At 33.1% G+C, this 24,199-nt stretch overlaps 3 protein-coding genes across 6 annotated transcripts in view; all 3 read right to left on the reverse strand.

The window, feature by feature from the left end:
• LOC109346429 (ribosomal RNA small subunit methyltransferase E) lies at nucleotides 1,870-4,798 on the reverse strand. 2 transcript variants are annotated; one of them, XM_019585981.1, is made up of 9 exons: nucleotides 4,608-4,798; nucleotides 4,203-4,276; nucleotides 3,632-3,774; nucleotides 3,484-3,530; nucleotides 3,282-3,390; nucleotides 3,058-3,119; nucleotides 2,676-2,790; nucleotides 2,048-2,220; nucleotides 1,870-1,999 (listed from the first exon to the last, which is right to left on the reverse strand). In XM_019585981.1, exons 1-8 carry the CDS (start codon nucleotides 4,761-4,763, stop codon nucleotides 2,078-2,080), a joined length of 849 nt encoding a protein of 282 aa, XP_019441526.1. In that variant the 5' UTR covers nucleotides 4,764-4,798; the 3' UTR covers nucleotides 1,870-1,999; nucleotides 2,048-2,077. The 2 variants fall into 2 exon arrangements, with proteins under 2 accessions (XP_019441526.1, XP_019441525.1); XM_019585980.1 differs by having other exon boundaries at nucleotides 1,870-2,220.
• On the reverse strand, nucleotides 9,299-10,303 carry LOC109344895 (phytosulfokines 3). The gene is made up of 2 exons (XM_019583619.1): nucleotides 10,067-10,303; nucleotides 9,299-9,643 (listed from the first exon to the last, which is right to left on the reverse strand). Exons 1-2 carry the CDS (start codon nucleotides 10,196-10,198, stop codon nucleotides 9,515-9,517), a joined length of 261 nt encoding a protein of 86 aa, XP_019439164.1. The 5' UTR covers nucleotides 10,199-10,303; the 3' UTR covers nucleotides 9,299-9,514.
• The window catches only part of LOC109346430 (pre-mRNA-processing protein 40A-like), a 15,706-nt gene continuing 4,106 nt past the window's right edge, over nucleotides 12,600-24,199 (reverse strand). For 2 of the 3 annotated variants that reach the window (XM_019585984.1, XM_019585983.1), the window contains exons 7-29: nucleotides 23,965-24,034; nucleotides 21,722-21,774; nucleotides 21,568-21,625; nucleotides 21,097-21,464; nucleotides 20,932-21,004; nucleotides 20,749-20,844; nucleotides 20,593-20,661; nucleotides 20,388-20,465; nucleotides 19,318-19,404; nucleotides 19,186-19,220; nucleotides 18,959-19,064; nucleotides 18,585-18,665; nucleotides 18,411-18,503; nucleotides 18,248-18,301; nucleotides 18,037-18,153; nucleotides 17,758-17,856; nucleotides 17,166-17,213; nucleotides 16,895-16,987; nucleotides 14,650-14,757; nucleotides 14,500-14,564; nucleotides 13,929-14,031; nucleotides 13,093-13,353; nucleotides 12,600-12,977 (exon numbers count right to left, since the gene is read on the reverse strand). In XM_019585984.1, coding sequence (XP_019441529.1) covers nucleotides 12,846-12,977; nucleotides 13,093-13,353; nucleotides 13,929-14,031; nucleotides 14,500-14,564; nucleotides 14,650-14,757; nucleotides 16,895-16,987; nucleotides 17,166-17,213; nucleotides 17,758-17,856; nucleotides 18,037-18,153; nucleotides 18,248-18,301; nucleotides 18,411-18,503; nucleotides 18,585-18,665; nucleotides 18,959-19,064; nucleotides 19,186-19,220; nucleotides 19,318-19,404; nucleotides 20,388-20,465; nucleotides 20,593-20,661; nucleotides 20,749-20,844; nucleotides 20,932-21,004; nucleotides 21,097-21,464; nucleotides 21,568-21,625; nucleotides 21,722-21,774; nucleotides 23,965-24,034 — 2,347 coding nt within the window. In that variant the 3' untranslated portion in view covers nucleotides 12,600-12,845. The remainder of the gene's footprint in view (nucleotides 12,978-13,092; nucleotides 13,354-13,928; nucleotides 14,032-14,499; nucleotides 14,565-14,649; nucleotides 14,758-16,894; nucleotides 16,988-17,165; nucleotides 17,214-17,757; nucleotides 17,857-18,036; nucleotides 18,154-18,247; nucleotides 18,302-18,410; nucleotides 18,504-18,584; nucleotides 18,666-18,958; nucleotides 19,065-19,185; nucleotides 19,221-19,317; nucleotides 19,405-20,387; nucleotides 20,466-20,592; nucleotides 20,662-20,748; nucleotides 20,845-20,931; nucleotides 21,005-21,096; nucleotides 21,465-21,567; nucleotides 21,626-21,721; nucleotides 21,775-23,964; nucleotides 24,035-24,199) is intronic. The other variant, XR_002107518.1, reaches the window with a different exon arrangement.

Genomic DNA, 24,199 nt, shown 5'->3' on the forward strand with positions numbered 1-24,199 from the left:
AATAAAACGATTACAATATTTTATATTTGACTCCTAGAACATGCTTCAAACATTTTAGGTAGTATTCATTCTAAGTAAAGTAATGATACATCTTAAACACTATAAAATTGACATATTACTTGGAAGAGAATTTATATGAGAATATATTATTTTAGAAGAAATATCTTTATATTAAAACCTTTGCATAATTGCATCAATAAGCTCGGTGGCTGTTAGTCACATGCACTGCCGCTTGTTGACTTTGAAGAGCCACTTTATTGTCCCACCAACATTTTCTCAATTTGCTTATCTTATTCTATTTATTTATTTCATAATTGCTCCTCAACCAAACCTCCATGCTCATTGAAACTTGAAAATGAAATAAATATCATGAAAATGTTGACTAAAACTATTCATGTCATATTCACCATAATAAATTAATAATCAACGAAGGGGTCACTTTTTCAGAAGTGGTAAAGCCCATTTAAACTTCGACCTTTCTATATTGTGATATGATGCGAGATTCTGGAATCAAAATTACAAAAATGAATATGAGAATGTAGTTTTTTTCTGGTTGGATATTCTATAACATCTATTGCACTAATTTCTCCGTCTATATAAGATTAATCTCATTGTTCTTTCAATAGAGAAAGTAACATTAGTCCAACATTAGAGGGCTGTAGTCTAGGTGAATATATCATTCTATCAAGAAGGAATTAATCCCTTTTAGGGTATATGACTATCTCCCTCTCACAACAAATGTATCTCTCATAAATCAAATATTTGGCGAAAAATTATCTAGTAAGCTCTTACATTACTACACCAACCAACACCTTAGTTAGTAACTAATGCTCAATAGTTAAATGAACATTACTAGTATAAACTTTATATGACCATTACTCCAAACTCAAAATTGCATTAGAGTTGTAGAAAAAGAAAGTAAAATAGTAAATTGAAGGCATCTTTTTTGGTATTCAAGACCTATCAAATATTCCCTCATATTTGAAATATCTTATACATTTGTATACAAAGATGAAGTCATTGTAATAGTATTAAGAGGAAAATGCTACAATGATTGACCATATGATAGAGGCCCATTCCAACAGAGTACCGAGCCCCAACAGTTCAGGCATATCTGAACGAGGCAAAGACCCATTTGGCAAAATGACTATGTCCCAGATAATTGTTTTAACTCGGCCTTATTTCATGCTTCAAGAATCTCATGCTAGGATTGACAATAATTTGCTCCAATTCGAGATTAGTTTAAAACTTGATTCATTATTTAGCTCGATAAACTTGATCGATGAACCAAACCGAACTTGAGCTATAAATTAAGCTCTTTAAATAAACGAGTTCAAATCGTTATGTGTATAAATATGCATATATAGTGTATATATATGTATACATATATATTAAAAAAATAATCATCATTCGAGTTGACAAACTAAGTCAATCGAGCTAATAAGTTGAACTAAACAGTTTATGAACTCTTGATAAACCAAATCAATTCGAGCTAACGAGTCAAATCGAACATTTCGTATCGAGCTAAATTCGAGTTGGAAACATAACTCATTTAGAACTCAGTTAAGTTTCGAAAATCCTTATTGAGTTGAATCGAACTGAGCTCTGGTTCGATCCATTTCCAACCCAACAGCTGAGGCTGTTGTAAGTTGTAACCCCAATTTATTAGTTGCTATCCCTAATTTTACACAGTATGTAGGCACCACTATGATACAAGAAACAAGATACAAATGGACACCAATAAAGACCCTAGAAGGACAAGTATGATGACAATTTTAAACTTTCAAAACTTTTTTGATAATGGTTTTAATCGGAGGATTAACTTGGAAGCTAATAAACTTTTGAGGGCTAATTTATATGGCACCTATCAAAGTGAGCTTATTGATCAATACTTTTAGAGCAGGCATAGTGAATCCTCACAAAGAAGGGAGGTAAAGATCAACACAATCTTCATCCACATTGAGGTTACAGTAAATTATATGTAACAAAACAGTTTGTACCAGAATAAAAAATATTATGTTGACTGTTTCTATAACATAATCATGCCTGACCAACCTGTACTGAAGAGTCAACAATCCTAACCTTGCTTAGAGTCAGACCATAACATGACGGTTGACAAAAGTGCTATTGTGGCAGTTTCAACACGAAGGCGATGTGGTCCAAGACTAACACTTGTAGCACCTGCGTCCACCATCAAGCTTGCTTCTTTCACAGTGAAGTCTGGACAAATCCACCGAGACATAAACCATTGTTAATTTGAGTTTAAGCAGATAATAGATATATTTATTCCCTTCAAAGGAATATAACATTTATCTAGCAATCACAATTGAGTCTGGTCACTGGTGAGTGGTGTATAGAAGACATCAGGGTCACCTCAAAATTATGTTATTACATTTTGAGAATAATTAACCATTTGAATTTAAAAAAAGGTTAAATGCATGATGTTGAAATGACAACAGGATATGAATAAATTCTTAATGATGAGCCAAATAACAACAGATTGCATGCATTATTAGCATCAATGGCGTGAATAATTACCATGGATCACTTCTTCCACAGACACAAGGAACATGTTTTCACTTTATCCTGATAAACAGTTACTAGCAGATAACGACTAACTCTACTTGTTATGTTATAAATTGGAAAAAAGGACTGAACTACATTAAGATACTAACCGCCTTCCGGTCCAATTATGAGTAAGCCACTAGTTTCCTTCTCCAATGACATCAATGCACTAAGAACAGGAGTTGCCTTTGCAGTTGCAAGAAGAGAAAGCTTTGATTGTTCAATCTATTGGACAGAAAATATGATAGGATGCAAGTTAGAATGCCATCAGCGTAGTTATTTCATAAGTATCAGTGTGGCTGGCCATATATTGTTAAAACAATTGGGATGAAATCCCTCGTTTAACTCACAGAACTCCAAAGAAAAAGGAAATTAAGCATACACTAAACAATGTAAAGAACTAAAATTACAAACATAAAAGTGTCTGATAAGATGAAGGTTACAACACATTTAAGACCAAATTTCTGGGTGGATATTAAAAATTGAACTTACATGATGCAAAAGTTCATCAATCTCCACAGGAGGTTTCAGGACCATTTCATGCAGTCGTTGACCTAAGGAAGCATCAATGCATGGGTTACAGACCAAAAGAAAAACAACCCCACCTTTCATTTCAGACCAAAATGCTTAAATCTATCTTCTATCTGACAGCCCAAATGAAAACACAATGATAGTGCAATAAATGCTTAACCTTAGATGCAAGTAAAACTAGTTACATTGTTTGGATGCTGCTAAAATGACACGTTCCAATCTGTCTGCACGACTTTCTGAGATTGATGGAGAACGTTCAGTCAATAGAGGAGTTACACTACTGGCTCCAAGTTCCTATGGCAGTTAAACATGAATAAAAGAAAAACAGCCATAACTCAAGGAAACTATAAGTTCCAAATAAAATCTTAATATGGGATTGAAACATACTGTGCACTTCTCTACAAGCCAGTCAGAACGACCACCCTTCAGAGTACCTAAACAGGCAAGGTCCTAAACAAGTAAAAAATTGGGTAGAAAAATACTTGAAACATGCAACACTTCACTAAGTTGTTTAACCGAAAACACAAGAACTTACCAAAACCAGCAAATACATGCCATTGGGTATTCTGTTGAGGCACTAACTTTGGATCACTCAGTGCAACAAAATCAAGTCCACTGCGGTCAATGTTCTGTATATATCCTTCTACCAGACCTCCCTTCCCATTGAAGAGCTCCACCCTTGAACATAATGATGATGATCGTCAAGAAAACCTTTGAAACACATACTATAAAAGATGTGCATGAACTATCTCTTCATTTACTTCCATTGAACTCAAACCAAATACAAACAGTGGCTGATGAAATAAACCTGACCAAACAAAATATTTGACACAGACTATTGAAAATCCACTAGCGAAGCAAAACTCCCATCCTCCCTTCCTTCCCATTTCGGTATAAATAAATTAGTAACAGATACTTTGACAAGATTTGCAAGCACAACAAGTGCCACATTCAATTCTAAACTCGAAAGTAATCCCCTGAACATTTTCCTGCTTCTTTGCAATCAAGATTAAGAAGTCTAATGACTATAAATATAAGAGATTATTCAATTTGGCAGAACAATAATCAAACTATCCCGAGTCATGAGTAATAATCAGTATGATCACCTGTCATTGTCGCTCAACCTCAATACTTTTGTCATATGCCAGAATTCATCACCTTTTACACGAACACCATTACCCTGCATTGTTACACAAACAAATAATTAATTAACCATCTCCAATCAAACAAAGGGCAGATTAACAACAACAGTTTTTGATGAGAAATAAACTCTTAACCCTTAAACTAAATAAAAAATCGGCCTTTTACAAGGCCCAAATTAAGAACTTTCCTAAAACCCCATCTCAAGAAGGATGTGTATATAGTGAGAATGACAAATGGGGCATTGTTAACTGAAATTGATAGCAAATTAAAGCTATACCAATTACTCATATTCATATACATATTACTTAGAAATGGTATTAGAATATGAAATGTGGGATTATGAAAAAGTGTAGAGAAAGTGTGTGTGCCTTGGAAGGAGGAAGTGTTTGGGAGTAGAAGCGAGGAAGGCCACCACGTGATTGGTCTTCGTAATTGGAGGAAGAACAGAATGAACGAACACTCAGCCATGAGGTATTCACCAAACGTGGTCTTACTCTTACGGGTGTCGCTAGGGTTTGCAACATTTGCCCCAATTCGCTTCAATATTTGTTTCTTCTCATCTTCTATTATTATGGCCCATTGCCATATTCAAAATTAGTCTTGGGCTTCATGCAACCCTTATAGTTGGATTTTCTTTCCCTTAAAGCCACTTACCAAATACCAATGTTTATTTTCACTGTCAATTTTTCCTTTTCTGGTTTTTAACTGTATCTTTCATCCGGAGAATCATCTGATATATAAGCACAGAGTCAGACTCCAACTATACATATAGAGATGGATTTTAACTCTTTAAAAAGTGAGTCAAACACTGTAGGGTATGAGAATTGGTTTTTAAAGGCTGACACGAAAAAAAGAAGGAAAAAAACAATGAAGAATTACTAAATTTAATATTAGTGAGATAGTAGTTTTTCAATTCTATTCATTTCAAAACTCAAATTGGAAATATACAATAATTTTAATTATTATATAATATTTATGTATTGCTAGTGTAAAAATTTATATACAGTCATTGCATTATCTAATATTTATTTGTATACTTTTATTTAAAAGTTAATAATAATTAAAAATAAATGGTGTATGATATAATAACAGTATAAAAAAAATTATATTATGAATAAATATATATTTTTTATCTTATTTAAAAGTCACTAATTGATATTTTAATATACACATCTAAGTAGAAATCTAACCTATTTATTCTAAGGAGTTTGTATTAGAGATGGCAAAACGGGTCGTCTGACCTGTTTAGTCCGTACCCGCAAATGCTCGTAAAAATTTAAGCAGACGCGAGTATGCCCGCATTGGCTTAACGGACAAAATTCAATGCCCTGCCCGTTTTAAAATGGGCTTGCGGGCGGCCCGCGAGCGTTGTTGAATAATTAAAAAAATAAAAATTCATATAATAAATGAAATGAAATTAAATAAAGTAGTTGAAGATAAAAAATTAACAATTTTTTTTATATTTTATATGAAGCTTAACAAATTATATTAGATTACAATTTTTTTTTGGAATAAAAATCACATTACATTATAACTTATTTAAAATTTTCTTATATTTTTCTTAAGTTATATTTATGGGTCGCCCGCATGCCCAACGGAAATGCCCACAAACTTAGTAGGCAAAACAGGCCGGGCAGACAAATGGACAAAAAATATATACCCTGCCTGCAAAGAAATGCGGGCACGCCCCGCGAACAATGTCCATTTTGCCATGTATAGTTTGGATATATAATGATAAAGTCAACTAAATGGAATGAGATGGGATGAAATAAAATGAAGACTTTATTGTTTAGGTATTTTATGTTGAGTGTAATATTTATATGTATATGAAGCTGTAAAGATTTATTTGTACTTAATACATTATTTATCATTTATTTATATTATTTAATTTTTATTTAAGAATTAAAAGATTAAATAATATAATGATAGTATAAAAATATCTAACATATATTTTTCTCTTTGTTAGGTAATAATACGATTACTTTTGTTTACTAATAATGATGGTCAGTCCAATCATCATCATTACTTTTTGTATTTTTCAATCATAATATAATGTTGTCACCATACTTTACCTTACTAACCTAGAAATGTCCATTGACTATCACTTTTAAGGTCAACACCAAAATTATGGGGATAATAAGCACAAGTAATCCCAAGTTTCCAAGTCAAACATTGTAGTAATTGGTTTAGGATCTTTCTAATTTTAGCTGCCAATATTGTCCACCACTTAGTCATTTAAGTTGTGAGTTGAATATTAGAGGAGATAAAAATGATGTTGAGAAATATAAAATATATTTATGAGATGATTTTAAAATATTCTTTTTCTCTTCTTTCTCATTCAAAACTCAAATCGCAAACAAATGTTAATTATGATTGAAACACAAATCCACATAGAAGCTTTTGTTGTTAGGTTGAAGGCATAAAATTAATAATCCACTCCGTAAAAGAATTACTTTAATTTGGTCATAATGAATGTTATTTAGAGTCAACCAAATGACATGCAAACATTGATAGCTTCTCAAAATCATGCTTGTAGGCCAACTTATTTAGCTAGTTGGCCAACAATGCACTAGCGAGTTCATAATGAATTCTACACGAAGTTTTGTTAAAGGAAAACTACAAGTTCAGCACATAAATTTCTTTTCAATATAGAAAAATATAGCACATTCATAAACCTATGTTGAAATTTAACATAGAGAAATCCAAGTTGTAAATAGAACTTTGACAAATAACTGGAGAAAAGAGCAATTTCTACACAATTATGGATATTAAATTTCGCAGCCCAGAGTCTAACCTTGATGAACAAACAGTTAGCAGGCTTCAGCCGCAAGCTTAGTGGTAGTTGTTGGCTGAAACATAAGCATTTCAGAGTTTGTTTGCAAGTTAAATTTTGATGTGAAAAAAGAAAAATAAAACACCTTGGAGTCCTGAAATATACGTGTGAGATGAATCTCAAATCTTTCCTTACTTTTTGTTCATCTCCAAAACTTAATTCACAAATTGACCCAAAGATATTCATATCCTGTGAATTCACCAAATGATAACTTTGGGGAAAATTCACACATATGGTGCACCTTGACCAAAAATTTACGGTTTTGGTGCACCTTGACCAAAAATTTACGGTTTTGATGCACATTTTTGGAAAATTATAAAACTAGTGTAATTTTCCTGAAATCGGCAATGGAATTGCCGATTTCAGTGTTTTTCTCTCTCCAACTCCCCCAAAATCGGCAATGGGAGGGGAGATTTATATATATATATTTTTTATTTTTTCTCTCTCCCCCTAAATTGGCAATGGGGGAGTTTTTGTTTTTTTCTCTCTCCCTAAATCAACAATAGGGAGTTTTTGATTTTTTTTTTAACTTTTGAGAGTTATATTATTAGTTTTAGGGTTTAATTTTTCAAACACTAACCCTAACGACACACAAAATCGGGACTAGGGGGAAGATTTATTAAATCTAATTTTTTTCTCTCTCCCCAACTAAATCGGCAAGGTGGGGGGAGATTTATATATTTATTTTTATTTTTTTTCTCTCCTTATTTAATAAAACTCCCCTTAGTCCTGATTTTGTGTGTTGTTAGATTTAGTGTTTGAAAAGTTAAACCCTAAAACTAATAATATAACTCTCAAAAATTAAAAAAAAATCAAAAACTCCCTATTGCCGATTTAGGGAGAGAGAAAAAACAAAACAAAAACAAAAACTCCCCCATTGTCAATTTAGGGGGAGAGAAAAAAATATAAATCTCCCCTCTCATTGCCGATTTAGGAGGGGAGAGGGAAAAAAAATTACTCTAATAAAACTCCCCCTAGTGCCGATTTTGGGGGGAGTTGGAGAGAGAAAAACACTGAAATCGGCAATTCCATTACCGATTTCAGGAAAATTACACTAGTTTTGTAATTTTCTAAAAAGGTGCACCAAAACCGTAATTTTTCGGTCAATGTGCACCGTATGTGTGAATTTTCCATAACTTTGGTGACTGTACTAAATCTGAGTAGTTGATAAGTATCTGATTACTTAAACTTTAGATTCTATTTTGATTTGTGTTACTATATATACTATTTGGTCTTTATCTAACGGCCAGATTTAGTGAATTTGGAATTTGATCCAAATCCAACAAGCATGTATATGGTGTAAATAAAGTACCAATCTCATTCTATTTGGCTATAGGTATGATTCACTATGATGCATAATAGTTTTACAGTGAAAGAAATCACCTATCCCATTTTTTTTGTGTCTGAATTTGATGCAAGTGTTATTTAATTAAAAAGAAAAATCATAAAAATAGAAAATAATTTTTTTATATTACTTAATAAAATATGATTAACTTGACCTATAGGAACATGAATATTTTGGAGTATGTAATCATTCTTCCTTTTATACACCATTTATAGTTCTAGGATAAAGCCTTGAAAGGGGAAAATTATTTTACATATTTTTTTGCTGATGTCTAATTGTTGATGAATATTTGGTGTGAACTAATTGATTTTTCTCCTCGTAGTATCAAATTACTTACAAATCTAAAAACTTCATGTTAACATTTAGGTTAAATTAAACTATTTTTGTGTATCTAAGAGAAGTAATTACAGTACATAATATTTGTGGTCCACAGCATTAATAAAAGGGACTTTATAAACTTTGATTAGAATAATTAGAGCGTGTTCATTTGGGAAAATTGGTTGAACTGATGCAAGAATATTTTGGGTGGCAGACTGGCAGGGGCATCAAAACTTTTGTCCTAAACAAGTTTCATTATCTTTGAACATTGATTAAGAAAAGAATATATGCCCATCCTTTATGATCAATTGTTAACTAAGAAACGTTAAAAATTTACATAATTTTAAGCTTTCTCTGTCTCTCTCTCCCACAAAAGTTACCATTCACTTTGGAATTCAAAATATTGTCATAGTAAAAGAATGGGAGAGTATGTAATTGAACCCTGTACTTCCAAATCACAAGGCAACAATCTTATTATTGTGTTAAGGTTCCCCAACTTATCAATAAAAGAATGCTAAAAAATAAATGTTGTTCTGATTTCTGAATTCAGAGCCTTAAAATAATGGATAAATATAAAAATATATAAATTTACATGTTCCAAAATAAGTATGCATTGATTTACAGTATGAAATCAAAAGAAATACCCTGAAAAAAACCCTGTCTGCAACTACAAGAAGTGAAAAAACATGTGACTGAACTAACAGCTCCTAAAGTTTCAAAAGGAGGATATATATGGAAACTATTGGTTATACATAAAACTAATGCCCTATATATGAATCTCATGGTTTATGTTTGTCTGTGTAAATATAGTCTGTGTGAGCTGCAAGTGTTCTTCTCATTAAACAATCTTCTTCTGCAATTCCCTCACAACTACTTTCCTCCATGTTGACACTCTCCTCTTCAAAAATCTGACAAGCATAAAAGAGAAGAAGCTTCATAAATGAACAAGGCAAAAGTGAAAGGCACGTACGTGATGCAATTATATTAGTGTAGTTATATATGCCGAAAATATGGAATAAAGATCTTCTGTCTCAAATCATGTCCTTAATCCTAATCCTGTTTAGCGCCAATGAAAACATGTGGGAACAAATATTTTGTAGTACCAAGGGTATCCCTCACTTTTTAGGTAAGAAACTAATCTCTTTCGGGGTATGTGAATGCCCCTTCCAATAAATGTCTTTCTCAAGAATTGAATCCTTGATCTTTTGGTCATCATCATGATCTAGTGAGACCTTACACCACTAGATCAATACCTTATTGGTTTGGTATGAAGGATTTGAAACAACTAGAAAATATGATGATATGATGTAAAATAAATTTAAGTAACCTGCCTTATTTTGAGAGTTGTTTGAAATATGAAGGGAAGAAGCAGGAGCAGGTCTACTTGCATGTGTGGAGGTAACTAAGAGGAAGAAGAAGAGTGCCATGCAAAGGTTGGTGTTGACCTTATAAGACATTTTCATCACTGCTTTCTATATGAGACATAGTCACAATAGCACTCTAAATCCATTTATATAGATAGTCAATCATAGTGTATTGTGGAAATATAAGGGGTAGGAGTGGAAGTTTCCCTGCTTAGATTCTCAATAGTAGTTGAGTATTTATAAATTAGTTAAAGAGTGGTGTTGCCCCAACATCTCACACTTTTTTCAAAATAGAATATTGAGATTTACTAATTTTATGGTTGTGTTGATAAAATTTACTCAAAAAATCTACTTGAACTTCCATAAGTTAATGTTCATGTCTGCTAAAAATGGCTAATAATTTGGCTAAAATGAGTAAAAGATTTTACATGGTAGAGGATTATAAGATATAAGAGGGGTTTAAAATCAAGGTTTAATGAGATTTTTTAAAAATATCGCCTAACTAAACAGGACTAGAGTTCTATTTAATCAAATACATGACTTGCAATTTTTTTTTATGTCATACCAAACATACTCTAAATAGGACTGGAGTCCTATTTGTATAATAGCATATTATAATTCTTCTTTTGTTTTTTAACTTGATAAATTACAATTTACATGCACGAAAAACATGCTTTTGTAGAACCACTACATTATTTTGGTGATGCTTTTTCCATATCAAAGGCCTTTTCTTTTATAATATGTTAGAGAATCAAATAGTTGTGTAAATTAATTAATAAAGTTGTATTATCAATAAACTAGAGTCTCGACAAGAATAGAGGATAATATTCCAAACCTGTTTTTTTTCAATCCAACGAATTTATTATTATGATTAATATTGACATAATAGCATTCACTTTTTGCTTTGTTCAATCCCCATAATGGTGTGAACAAAAAAAATTGGTGGCTCACGAGGAACCTTGGAATTTAAGTAGCTTTGGAATCTTTGAATGATAATTTATATTTTCTGGCAAAACAATCTAGATGTAGGTCCAAGTGCAAAGATAAGGATCTATTGCAAACGGTCCTTATATAATAAGAGGAAAAGAGTTTTAATAGGTTCCTCTGCTATTCCTAACCTATCAATTTTCCTTTGAAAAATACTATTTGCTTAATGGGTCTTTTGACTTCAACATAATATTCCAAACGACATCATGAAGTGCATCAACATGCGTAATCAACTCGGGTATGAAAAATAATAGATTATAATGATTATGTACAACTAACAAGACGTTGGTACAGTGATATAAAGTTTTAAGGTTGAAAGTTTAATTCTTATGAGTGACACTTGTTGAAAATGACAATCACAAATCCTAAAAGAAATTGATTTCTTACCAAAAATGGTAAGAATACCTTTGGTAGTACCAAAAAAATCGCATGAAATAATAGTTAGCATGCTTAAAAGGGAATCCATATTCACGCGCGGCAATACTATGTTTACATCAATAACTAAGGACAGCGTAAGCTTTAGCCGCTAAAAACAATGAGAGGGCAGAAATGATGGACACTTCTTTTCGCATTTAGTATATATGGTTGCTACTGGTGTGGTTGGATATGGCATAAACGTGGCGAAAAGAAAAGTTAAGAATGGGAAGAAGCTTTTCATATGTTATATAGCTTTCATATATCTAGTGACAATAACCATCAACGTTTGTATATTCACAAGTTATTTCTAGTAAACAGGGTGGCCATTTTTATTTGAGTTTAATATGTGTCAACCGGTGAGTATAAAGCTTTTTATATTGATAGTACATTATTCATCATTGGTTTAAATTATTTTTGTTTTTATAGTCAATTATGACTAATATATGAATGATGAATAATGTATTGATAGTGTAGAAAATAATTACATTGTCAGTGTATATATATTAAATCATTTTTATAATTATGAATGCAGTTGGGGCTTATAAGAGTTGCTTGTTACTTGTGAAAAAGACTTATGCATCGTGGCTCTACCTAAAACCGGAAATTTCTGGATTTTAGAACAGTTAGAAAATACTAGTACAATGCCTGAAGCTACTTTGGAATTGAAAAAAATACTTAGTGCAATAAATTAAGATATAGAGATTCAGAATTTTGTTGCTGAATTCTTCCAAGTCCTGTGTTTCGCTTCTCAAATTTTGGAGAAGAGCCACAAATGAAGCCTTAGGAAATAATTTGTCATTTGATTTTCTTATCAAAATTTGAAAGAGAACAGATAAACACAGGTTTTAAAATAAATTCATAAATCTTAAATGTCTTTTAATAATGTATGTTATGTTTTATCATCAAATATTATGACTCGACTCGAGCCATGTAGTCCACCACAACCTAATGAGACAAACTTGGTTTTTGTTGTATATTAGGGAAATGCCTCATGAGAATAAGTTCTTACTACCAAGTGCGAAAAAGAAAAGGAGGGAAATCATGATTTCATGCTTTGCCTAGGTCATTGTAGTTGATGTAAGCCTAATAAGGAAAAGGCAAAATGGTACATTAAATATGTCTTTCTTTTCTCAAAGTAAAAAGTATCCATTTTAAGTGTACAAATAACCTTACTCATATTTTTAATCCCTATGAGATAGGAACAATTTTGTCTTGGTCCTCAAAAAATGGTTTTACATCCCCACCAAGATGGAACTTTATATGTTGTTCACATTGGAGATGCACAATTCATATATTGAGTAAAACAAAAGGTAACTGCAGGAGTTCAAATAGAATAAAATGACTACCATCTATCCACCACATTATCACCATGATCCCCATCTTCAACTTTTCCATAATCAGCTTCTCTGTGAGAATCGCTGCGGTGGTCTCTCTTGTGTCTTTTGTGCCGGCTTTCATCCGATTCATGACCATGCTGTCCATTTGTCACATAAAGAACAAAAAAAACAGGTGACAATCAGAAACGAAAAAACAGGATCCAATAAACAAATTTGTAAAACAGCCAAGTAATAAATCTGCATACAGCATACCCGTCTTGATTTCTTGCGGCTGCTACTGTGCCCATGAGATTTCTTAGACCTCTCTTTCTCCTTTTCATGAGAAATATCCTCAGGACTTTGCTGTCTCCGATGTTTTCTATTACCATCTTCAGACCTTTTGTCTGCACTGTCACTGTCTGCTTTATCCTTCACACGTGCCTCGCCTTTCTCTCTTTCACGCCCTCCCTCCTTTTCCCTTCTTTGCTTGCCTTTCCTTTTTTCTCTTTCCTCCTTATCCTTCTCCTTCTTTGCCTGCAGATATTAGATTTCAGAACTAATCAGCTAGCCATTAAAGACTCTTTTGAGATAACATTGACACAGGAATCGTAGCAGTCCAAGATATTGTTATCCAGGCCTCAAAACTGTATCAACGTCAAACAAATAAATTGTACTAGTAAAAGTTTGAAATAATTGATATTTTCTGCATATTCATGCTTCATATTGTGGTACGCACTTCATACTTGCTTCGAAATTTGACTCATCCTTTCTTAAGGAATGAACCATATAGTATGCAGCACCCAGCAATATCACTTAATCTACAGTCAACGCATTAAAGAAAAAAACACAGCAGAAGTTTAAACACAAGAACATTCATTCATCTGTGATATAATCTATTGTACATTTAGCAACATGTCCAGATAGACCAACAAAATGAAATAATGGAATTAATGCAAACATTTAGCAATAGAGCATTTACTGGAACTAGGCTGAGATTACCAAGCTGACTAACAAATCATAGTGTATAAAGATAGTTTGTTACTTATGTGCAAGGGGATAGTGAATAACAAGCACAAATCTCAAAGAAGATGAATGACCAGAATTTATACCTTCTCCTCTTTCCGTTTCCACTGATTCTCTTTTGCCTCTTCTTTCAGTTGTATAATGTACTCCTCAAATAATCCCTTGCAAAGGCTCTCATCTCCAATAGATCTGGGGGGAAACACATTAAAAGAAAATCAGGAACATTAATGTTAGGAAATACTTTCAAGAAATGTAGGTTTGTGGCTGAAAAAAAGGATACCAGTCAGAAGAAACAATATGTTGTGAATTTCACTACTAATAGCTTATACACCTGCTTTCCTTTTGCCTAATATTAAAGAAAGTGGGTTGTGAAGGAGTTTGTGCACATGGACATCAATTCAAGTAGCGTAAGATAAAAAATTATTTATGTGAAATCCCATTATTTATATACAGACCACCAAAGTTACTCTTAAGTCTAAGAAACTTAAATTGCTTGCACACAAAGATAAGGCCTGATAGCTCCAGGTCCACTAATCTGACATTTTATACAGATTGAGAACAGCAAACATCTTTTCAGGACAAAGAAAATTTATTAGATAGAAAAGACGAAAAATCATTTTAAGTTTCACACTTTAGTTTATCATGCATGATCCAGACCTGAACTCTTGAGTATCTTCGATAAGTGGTTTATAGTCCTCCCACTTTGAAGATGCAGAAATGTCCTGCAACAAAGCAACCAAAACAATTCCTTATTGCCAAACCATTAAATATGGCATCACCAATTAGCTGATGTCCACAAAACTGCACCTTAGTAGAACACAGTAGATGAAAGTAATCATCTGCATGCCGTTTACGCTTCTTAGCCTCCTTCTCCTCCTTCTCCCTTGCCCGTTCCAGTAGCTCATCAAACACTAGCTGCAGATGGCACAGCATCACACCAGACATGGAGGCACATATTTGAAGTGAAGAACTATTAGAATTTATACTGAAAAACTCAATCTGATCAACAGATACAATACCTTTATCATTTAAGATCTCACCAAAATGATTCAAAAGCAAGATGAGGACGATCACTCACCATGGTGAACAAAGTATATTCATAAAAGTCAAAATTTGCCATAATGATTGACAACATTCTCATTTGAGCTAATTCCATCCAAGACCAAGACAAAGAAGTTTGACACCATGTGAATAGTTTAAGCATTTTATACAGTTTATGGCCATTCCATTAAAGCCTTTTATTGAGTCTACTAGCATCTCATACTATTAGCGAAGGTTCAATAGAAGGTGGGTGGTAAATGCCAAGAAATTATGACCTAGATATTTGCTTGTATAGAAGCTTAAAATGTAAATCAAATCAACCTTCCATAGTGGAATAAGGTAGGGTATAATCTACCATGTCCAATAGAAACATAAATGTGCTAAACAGAATTAATCCACAATTGTAGGCACAAATTGCTGGAGTGAAAGCAAGCCATGTCTTTATATGGCTTGTTTATCTCTTGTTTGCTTAACGAGTAATAACTAATTTTATGGTTCAGCTTCAACAATAAAGTGAGCAGATAAGATTGTTGGTGTATCAAAATATCAAAAGGAAACTGCAAACAAAGCAATGTGATTTATCACATGTGAAGCAAATTTAGACCATTGGAACCGTAGTTCAAAATGTGAGACTGGACCAGCCAGTTGAATAATAGTGAAACTCGTTGACAGATTTGGAGGGCAAACTTTTTTATAAAAAAATAAGCCCAGCAGCCAAAAAGTTAGTTTAGCCAAACAGAGGCCCAAAAGCAAAAAACAAGGATACACATAACAAAAGGTTGGGATTTGCGATAGGACGATAGGCACATAATGGGATGGCCCAATAGCAAACAAAAATGTTTCTACATGTATGCTTGGATGTTCCACTCACTAACTGATATGGGACATATAATTTGCATGCATTAAGTAGCATAATAACTGCAATACAGACCAGGAAGCACTAAGCATCACAACAGCAATACTTTCTTGCTTTACAACTAACCCAATATGGGAGTTGAACTTAATGAAGAATCAAATCAAATAACAGATCAAATCTTAGGCATACAGATAGTAGCTTGTTGGTACCCATGGGGTACAAAATGCAAACCTGTTTTTGATTTGAAAGGTGTTATCTTCAAACTTTTGAGTTTCTATTATTCGTATTAGGCTATTAGCAGCTACTCTAGGAGGAATATACCCTAAACGGTTTAATAACTATTTTCGTAGCTCTACAATTATTCAATTTATGCTCCTACTTACTATCTGGATATACCAAGAATGATGTAGAGTCTAACAAGGCTACTACTACGAAATATTTACTCAATGATGTGGCAAACTCTTCTATTCTGGTTCGCGGTTTCTCTCTGCTATATGGTTCATCCAGGGTAGAGATCAACCTTCAGGAAACAAAGAATGGTCTTATCAATACATAAATGTGCGATTCCCAAGGGATCTCAATTGAACTTGTGTTCAATAATGTAAAAATTGGGTTCAAACTTTCTGCATCCCCTTTATCATCAATAAACAATGATATCTTTAATAATTTTATTTATTTGATCAGTGTGTAGGTGTGTGTAAACTCTGGTTCGGCCATAGTTCAACCACAGTTGAATTGTTAAACTTTGAACCATCCCCTCAACCTATTGTTTTCATAACCATGAATCAGCCATTGGCATCATGATGTTGAACCAACCACTGAGGTTTCTTACTTTGGGTTAAGTAATAAGTAATGATATATTTACTAAGGACCTTTGGGTCTTTAGTAAGTAGTCAAGGTATTAGTATAAAGCGGTACAGATCAGCATATTGGTTATAAGTTATAACCATTATTTTGTATAGAATACCCAAAATAACATAGGGAAAATCCTCAAGTTCTAGTGAAACTGTCAGCAAAACAAGTTACATTAGAAAGTTCGAGGCACCAAACACTGCAATAAACAAACTTGCAAATAGTACACAGACATGTAAGAAACTCAATATTGGAAAGCATAGAAACAAAAGATAAATAAATACATGCCGCTGATGTACCTACCTTTAAGTTAAACTCAGATATAGGCGGAGAGCTAATGTCTTTTGATAAAGCTGATTTGAAGGCCTCTAAATTCCAGGTTGATGACAAAGTGATCTGAGAAGTACAATAACATGGTGTACATTAGAATATATGTAATGGACTAATAATTCTGAATAGTAAGGTTTAGCATTGAATGTTTGGACACATAATATTTTCATTAGCCTCGCGTGTTGCACGGACTTTTGTAATATGTTTTTCAAGTAGAAACCACATGATTGATACATCGTAATACCTTTGCCAACTTCACTGCATCTTTTACTCGACTCTTCTCTTCATTATACTGAAACACACAAATAAGTAAGAAGATTGTCATTTTGCATTCAGTACATACATACCACTTTTTTCAATCATAAAGTTTTGCAGGAAGCATAAAAGAACTCCTCCAGTTCTTTTGAGTCAAGAAACAACATCATTTCAATATATAATGAGTAATGAAGCTTCTTATTTGAATCCAGCTTGATTTCCTACTGCTGTGGAAAATCTTTAAATCCATCTAGATTGATATAAATCCTTATGGATGTTCAAGGTTCAAATGTTTTAACTAATGTTGTTCAATGCCTCATGACAAATATTAAAGACATATTAGAACTTAAAAGTATAAGCAAATAAGTCTTGTCTTAAAAAAAACTGCTTAAATAATAAATTGAAATTGAAGTACTTCAGCTCCTAAAAGGACAAAACAATGTAACTTGTTAAGCATTTTGAAAACCAATTATGTGGAAGAATAAAAGGACACTTGAGCATATGGCGTTTGCAAAGCAAACTTGCCCATGAAACTAGTAAACATGGTTCAAAACCAACCACAGATAATTCAGCATACTCACTTGTTTCTCTAGCTCTTCAGCAACATCTTCAAACAAATCTTTTGGAATTGAACCTGAGGTATTTGATGCCGCAGCTACATAAGCAGGCAAATCTTTTACCTAGAAGACCACCCAAAACAACAAAACACCAACGTCATAGTCAAATAGTTGATCCAAGACAACAAATCACAAGAAAAAATAAGGTGAGAACTTCATCTAAGTTGGCAGAAAGTTGAAGTTTTTCACTGAAAACAAAAATAAAAAGATAAAGATAAATGGCTATAAATATGGACAGTTAACCTTCGAATGATAATCACGCCAGTTAGTTTTTGCTGTAAGAATGCCTGCAGCAATATGTTCTTCCATCAATTTGCGAAATTCATCACGGTTTTTACGTTCTGTCTTTCTCAATTCTTCCTATTTTGTTTCAGAACAGAGATGAGATCAATCAATAAATAGAGGTAGGAGTTAAGGTCCAATAGAACACTTATAAAGAATAAAATAACAGCACCTTTTGTATCTTCTTTTGCTCTTCTTCTTCCTTTGCTAAATCATGTAAATAATCCTAAAAATATAAACCAAAAATCAAATTGACAGTAAAATTTGATTTTATAGATGTTGAATTATACTGATAGTCAGATTTAATTGACAATCAGTTGAATAAAGAAAGTTACTTGGAATATTTCCAAGCGATCAATTTTCTCAAGACGAGAACATCTTTCATCAGCCTCTAAGCGGTCTTGAACTTTTCGCCACTGTGTGCTAGCCTAAAGAGAAAATGATGGATGCATCAACAAAGTTTCTAACATGACAAAAAATCTGAAGAAAAATAAGGATAAAAAAATCACCTTTATAAAGTCACAAGATTCCAAAAACTTCCTGAATTCCATCACATTCTGCTTTCGTTCTGCCTGTGCCCTTGCTCGCTCCTAGTAAAAATTGCAGAAGTCATATACTCACTAAAAGCATTAAAAAGTTCACAAGTTTAATGAAATGGTAAAAAACAAAGTTATGGTTTAGCAACAAATACTCAAATTCTCAATTCCCTAGTTTTCCTGCAGAGATAACATGCATGTGTAGGCTAAAATTTCTACCCAGAAAGCAAAGCTAACATGCTTGACACTGATAGATATCTGCATATTCCTATATATAGGATGTGAAACAGCCCAAAGTATGCATGTAGATTCTATAAATGGTTAAACAATGGGGTAGTAGAATCCACCTTGATAACAAATTCCTCCATGAAGCTATCATACATATCCCTGCGATCTCTGTCACGCTCAACAGCCTTGAAACGTTCATCATTTTCAAATATAGGCACTGCTTTACTGAGTAATTGTCCAAAAATCAATACGAAATAAAATTGATCACAAAGTGTATCGACTAAAAGTTTAAGTTGGCCGATGTAAGTCAAAGAAAATCAAATTTCAATAACAAATAAAAAGAAACCTCCATCTAGTGGATGAAGTCAAGTCTGTGGACTCCTGGAAAATAATTTTACAAATTAGCAAAAATCATATACAATAAAAGGAAACAACATATTGCACAGTTACAAAGAAATGTGGAAGGAGTAGAACATACTTCTAACATTTTCTTAAAATCTTCCCGAGCTTTCTTCTGTTTCATACGCCTTTCTTCTACTTCCTGTTTTTTCCTCTGACTTAAGTACTGAGAAATAAAAGGATTCACGGCGAAAACACGTCATCAATAAATAAGTTAGAAAGAAACATATTCTAATAAAGACAAAATAAGAATATAGCAGTAAGAATAGAATTTCTCAATCTCATGGAGATCACCAATTTAGAATTTAAAGGGATGGATCAAGATACATGAAAGAGATTGACCCCAGCAACCCGTTCTCTCCACTATGTGCTACCCACCATGTGTTATCATACCCTTAACATATTAATTAGATAAAATCTTAATTCGACACATTTTTCCTTCTATAAAAAATGTCAAGACACATGAATATGTTCTAACTTGATCAGAAAAAAGAACGTGCATCATTGGCATTACAAAGGAAATACCATACTAAGAAATCCCAAAAAAAAGGCTGGGAACAAGGAAATAAAAGGAACTCCCCAGATATGATGAGAATAGTTTCTTCAGTACAGCATACTACCCCATGCATAGTCTGTATTCCTTATAGTATATACCATATGCAGTTATGCACATAGGTTACACACCTACTACAAGACTTCTTGGCAGATAACCGATGCTACAGAGATATTTTTTGCACTTAGACATTACAAGGAGAACCTTACAAAAAGCATGTTATTAAACATTATTAGCTCAGTGAAAACATTACCATTTGATTTCATCAAGGTTTCCTCCATTAATTCAATATCCCTCATCTACTCCAACAAAATAAATAGCTAATTACAAGCTTTCTAAAAAGCAACTCTCTTCATACAAACTTCACAATTATGAAAGCAGATCGGCACTTAATCGGACTATTATTTTTGGTAAATACTCACTCAGAATCTTTACTAATAGAAGAAACAACTGAGGATACCTACTCCATACAGATTATACACATGAGGTAAAACAACAGACAGATGAGAGGAAAAATAAGGGGTGAAGATAAAATGAATACGAGCCTTGTCGATGTTAATGTATTGTGATTTACTCTAAGATTACACAAGAATTACCTCGTTGAAAGCTTGCTTCCTTTCTCCAAGTGTTTTCAAGGCGCCGTATCTTTTGTCATTAATTATTACTCGCATAGTCTGAAAAAATAGAAATGTCTATGTCAAACAAGTCAAACAAATCAAACAAACAAGATAAACATATAATTTAACAAATGAAGGATGTTATAAATAAGTGCAGTAAAATATATCAATGAGAAAACTCTACCCGATCCCAAGTCCAGTCAGATCCAACATTTACAGACTCCAGGAGTGCTTTGAATGTGTCTTTAGCCTCCTAATAAATAAAATAGATCAAACTGAATGCTCAATGACCAGGAATCTAACAAGACAGACAGAGAATATTGATATTTCATTTTCATACCATCTTATTTGCATAAACTAAGGGTTCAGGCTCAACTGCTTTTGCTTCTGATGCCACATCATCAGTTTTCTCTCCTAATGAATCATTTTTACCATCCTACAGAATTGAAGAGTTATCAGCTTGTTAATCACCATAAGCACAACTCATCAAAGATACATTAAAACTATAATCAGAGAAACATACTTCTTTATCTTCTGCTGGAACTCCATCCTCAGAACCTTGGGTATACTGAACTGAAAAGTTGTTGGCACCATCCCTACAATATTTACCACAAACAAAATAAAAATGGCATGCCACCAGACTTTAAAATGAAATCAAAGACTGAAAAAAATGTAGAATAGAAGATACATCGGTGTTTTAGCAGTATTAACATCTGTAACAGAAGCTTCATCACTTCCCACACCAGTATCTGATGGCTTGACAGTATTTCCAGGTGCCTCAACTTCTTCCACTTTTGTTCCAGATTGAGGGGCCACAGAAGGAGAGGCAGATGCTCCTGAAGTAATATCAGTTTGAAGATTATTTGTAAATGTAGTACCAACAGGAGCAACTGAAACAGGACTTGTTGGTTCTCCTGGAACAGTTAAAGATGAAGTATCTGCACTAGGTGCTGCTTCAACTACGTGAGGAGATGCAGACGGTTGAGTATGAGGAATCAGTATAGCTTCAGGACATGTTCCATTGACAACAGTCTTTTCAACTTGTGCACGAGCCAACTTTAAGCATATAAATTAAAGAAAACAAACATGAGTTCAAAAATAAGAGAAAGAATATAACTGAAAAGAATATTCAAAAGGCATTATTTTTATTGATAGAAACCTTCAGTTCCTCAGGAATTAACCACTTTGATTTCTTGGTGACCTTGTTGTAGTAATACCTAGAGAATATTCATTAAATTCAATAAATAAAAGAAAAAAAAAGAAATGAACATTAAAATCATAAAAATAGTCAAGCTAAGAGAACTAAGGCACACTTTCTTCCATCAGGACTAGAATACTCCTTCCAGTTTGTTGATGCATCCACCCTCTAGCAAAATGACAAGAACACAAAAAGTGGATAAATTTTCATTAGGATTTCCTTCCAATATAAGAATGATAGCTATATCATAATAGAAATTGTAAATTCAAATATCCCAAAGTAAGAATGTGAAAGCAGAACAGAAAATCCAGGAAATAGAAGGGGTAGATAAAGGGTCAATCACGACAACTCAACTCACATTAAGCACCAAGAAAACTAATCCACTTAATTCTCCTTACATTTTCATCATTCCTAAGGCAAAAAATGTTTAGTAATATTGTAAGAATTTGTGCTTCCTATTACTCCAGAATCCACTGAAAATCTATCAAATATTTGACGAAAGTGGTTATCTAAGAAATTTTTTAGCGATGAAATAAAAAGGGGCAACCAGTGCACGAGGTTCTCACCTAGTGGGGGATCTGGGGAGGGTAGATGTACTCAACCTTACCCTTGCAAGTGAAGAGGTGGTTTCTGGAATATTAGAGATCATATATTGCATATATTATAGCTTGTAAAGATTACACTTTTTTTATAAGAAAACATTCTTCTGGTATTGCTTAGGTACTGAACATGACGATAAAAGCCTTGGCCACGTTATGACACCTTAACTTGTACCAAAAGTTAATAAATAAGTGCAACCATGGAGTTCTTTTACAAACATCATTTACAGCAATCATTTCTTAGATCCTAAAATCAGAAATAGAAAGCAAACTAACAGATTGTCATAGCAGAAACCCAGGCTCTAAAGTGTAAGCCACAGCAGTGCAAAACAAATCAACACCTGTGATATAATATTGCATTTATTTCAATCAAAGGAAATTTGTAAGTATTCCTTTGGGTGGGGTATTTCACTCAGACATTCACAGCCAAACACTTCTAAAGAAATCAAGACATGTGAAACTGACATTCTAATAGAATTAAAATTGTGCCAAGATTTAGAAGCCAGCGTAAAATATCAAGTAGCATGACTGGCTATCGCACTCATTGATAAATAAAGAGGAAATTTAAGACAAGGAACTAACGACCAAGACAATAATACAATGATGAAACTTACATTCAAGCAATATATTAAGTAGAGCATGCAGTAAAAACCCACATCATATCCTACCTCTCAAAAGAGTAGCGCAGCATGTAGCTGTAAGCCTCTTAAACACTAAGGAAATCACACTTGCAGACTTGGATAAATCAAAATTGAACTATATGAAGTCCTAAAGGAGTTAAAAAAACATCAACTTTGAAGAGCTTGGAGTGATGCTAGTAAAAGACAACATTTAGTATGCTCAAAATCTTTACCAAAATTTATCTACTTGGATGCTTATCTCAGGGAATGTTAAATTAAATTAGCCTTGTAGAGAGGAATGCATGTCAAAAGAAATCTCCTTCGCATTTGTTTCAACTTACTTAACATAATTAGAAAAAAATAGAACAAGAGGCATATCTTCTTTAGTCATACACTCATACAGTGTAATAGTGTATAGCATCAACATGATCTATACATTGTACACCAATGGTTATGAAGCAAAATGGAAGACAATTGTCACCCACTGCTTAAATCACATTAAAGAAAAACACAAATTTGTGCACACGCATGAATGGAATAGAGGAAGAGAAAGATGGAGACCACTTTCTTTTATAAGCTAACCTTAACAAATAACATAATCTATCTATACAAGGTACAAGGGTGGCCAAAAGAAAGAAGTCACAAATGTTAATTCTATCCCACCCCCCACAAAGAGAAAGAAAACCCAAGTAGTAAAAATTGGTTTATTTCTATTGTTCATTATCATTTTTAGAGCATAATGTTTATTCAAGATTTAAAAAAAATATATGCAATACAAATTCTTATACCGCACCATCCAAAGAAAACAAAAAAACCAATATCATACAGTCCAACCGACAATTATCACAACACTGACCTTATAATAAGACGTAAAAGTCAAGATTGATGGTAGCTGCCTGAGAGAAAACCCGTTTAGTAATGAGTGAGCTAACAGAGCAGCACATTTTCACCATACATTGCCAAATAGAAAGCATATAGCAATTAAACTTGAATATGTTGAACCCAATTAATATTGCATAAGATCGAAAGAGATGCATGTGTAACAGCATTCACCAAAACCAAAAAAATAAAAATATAAGATCCAGTCGTATGACTAACAAGTCATAGAAAATGAAAGGGCAATCAACTGCATGACTCACCTCCATTAGTGTCATCAATTCGTAAGGCTTCTCCCAGCTAGATAGTTTAGTCTTCTTATTATAGTAAAATCTGCAAAAATTCAAGTGCAACTTTATGTGTTGTGAACAATTAAAACTAGAACAGCCTATCAGGACAAGCAGCCTACATTACTTAGAGTAAAAAACTTAAATCATTACATAATCATCAAGAACATTAGAAAAAGAAACTATGGGACACATCAAGCAAGAGGTGGGG

This window comes from Lupinus angustifolius, chromosome LG04 (genome assembly GCF_001865875.1).
Source record: "Lupinus angustifolius cultivar Tanjil chromosome LG04, LupAngTanjil_v1.0, whole genome shotgun sequence".
NCBI lineage: Eukaryota > Viridiplantae > Streptophyta > Magnoliopsida > Fabales > Fabaceae > Lupinus > Lupinus angustifolius.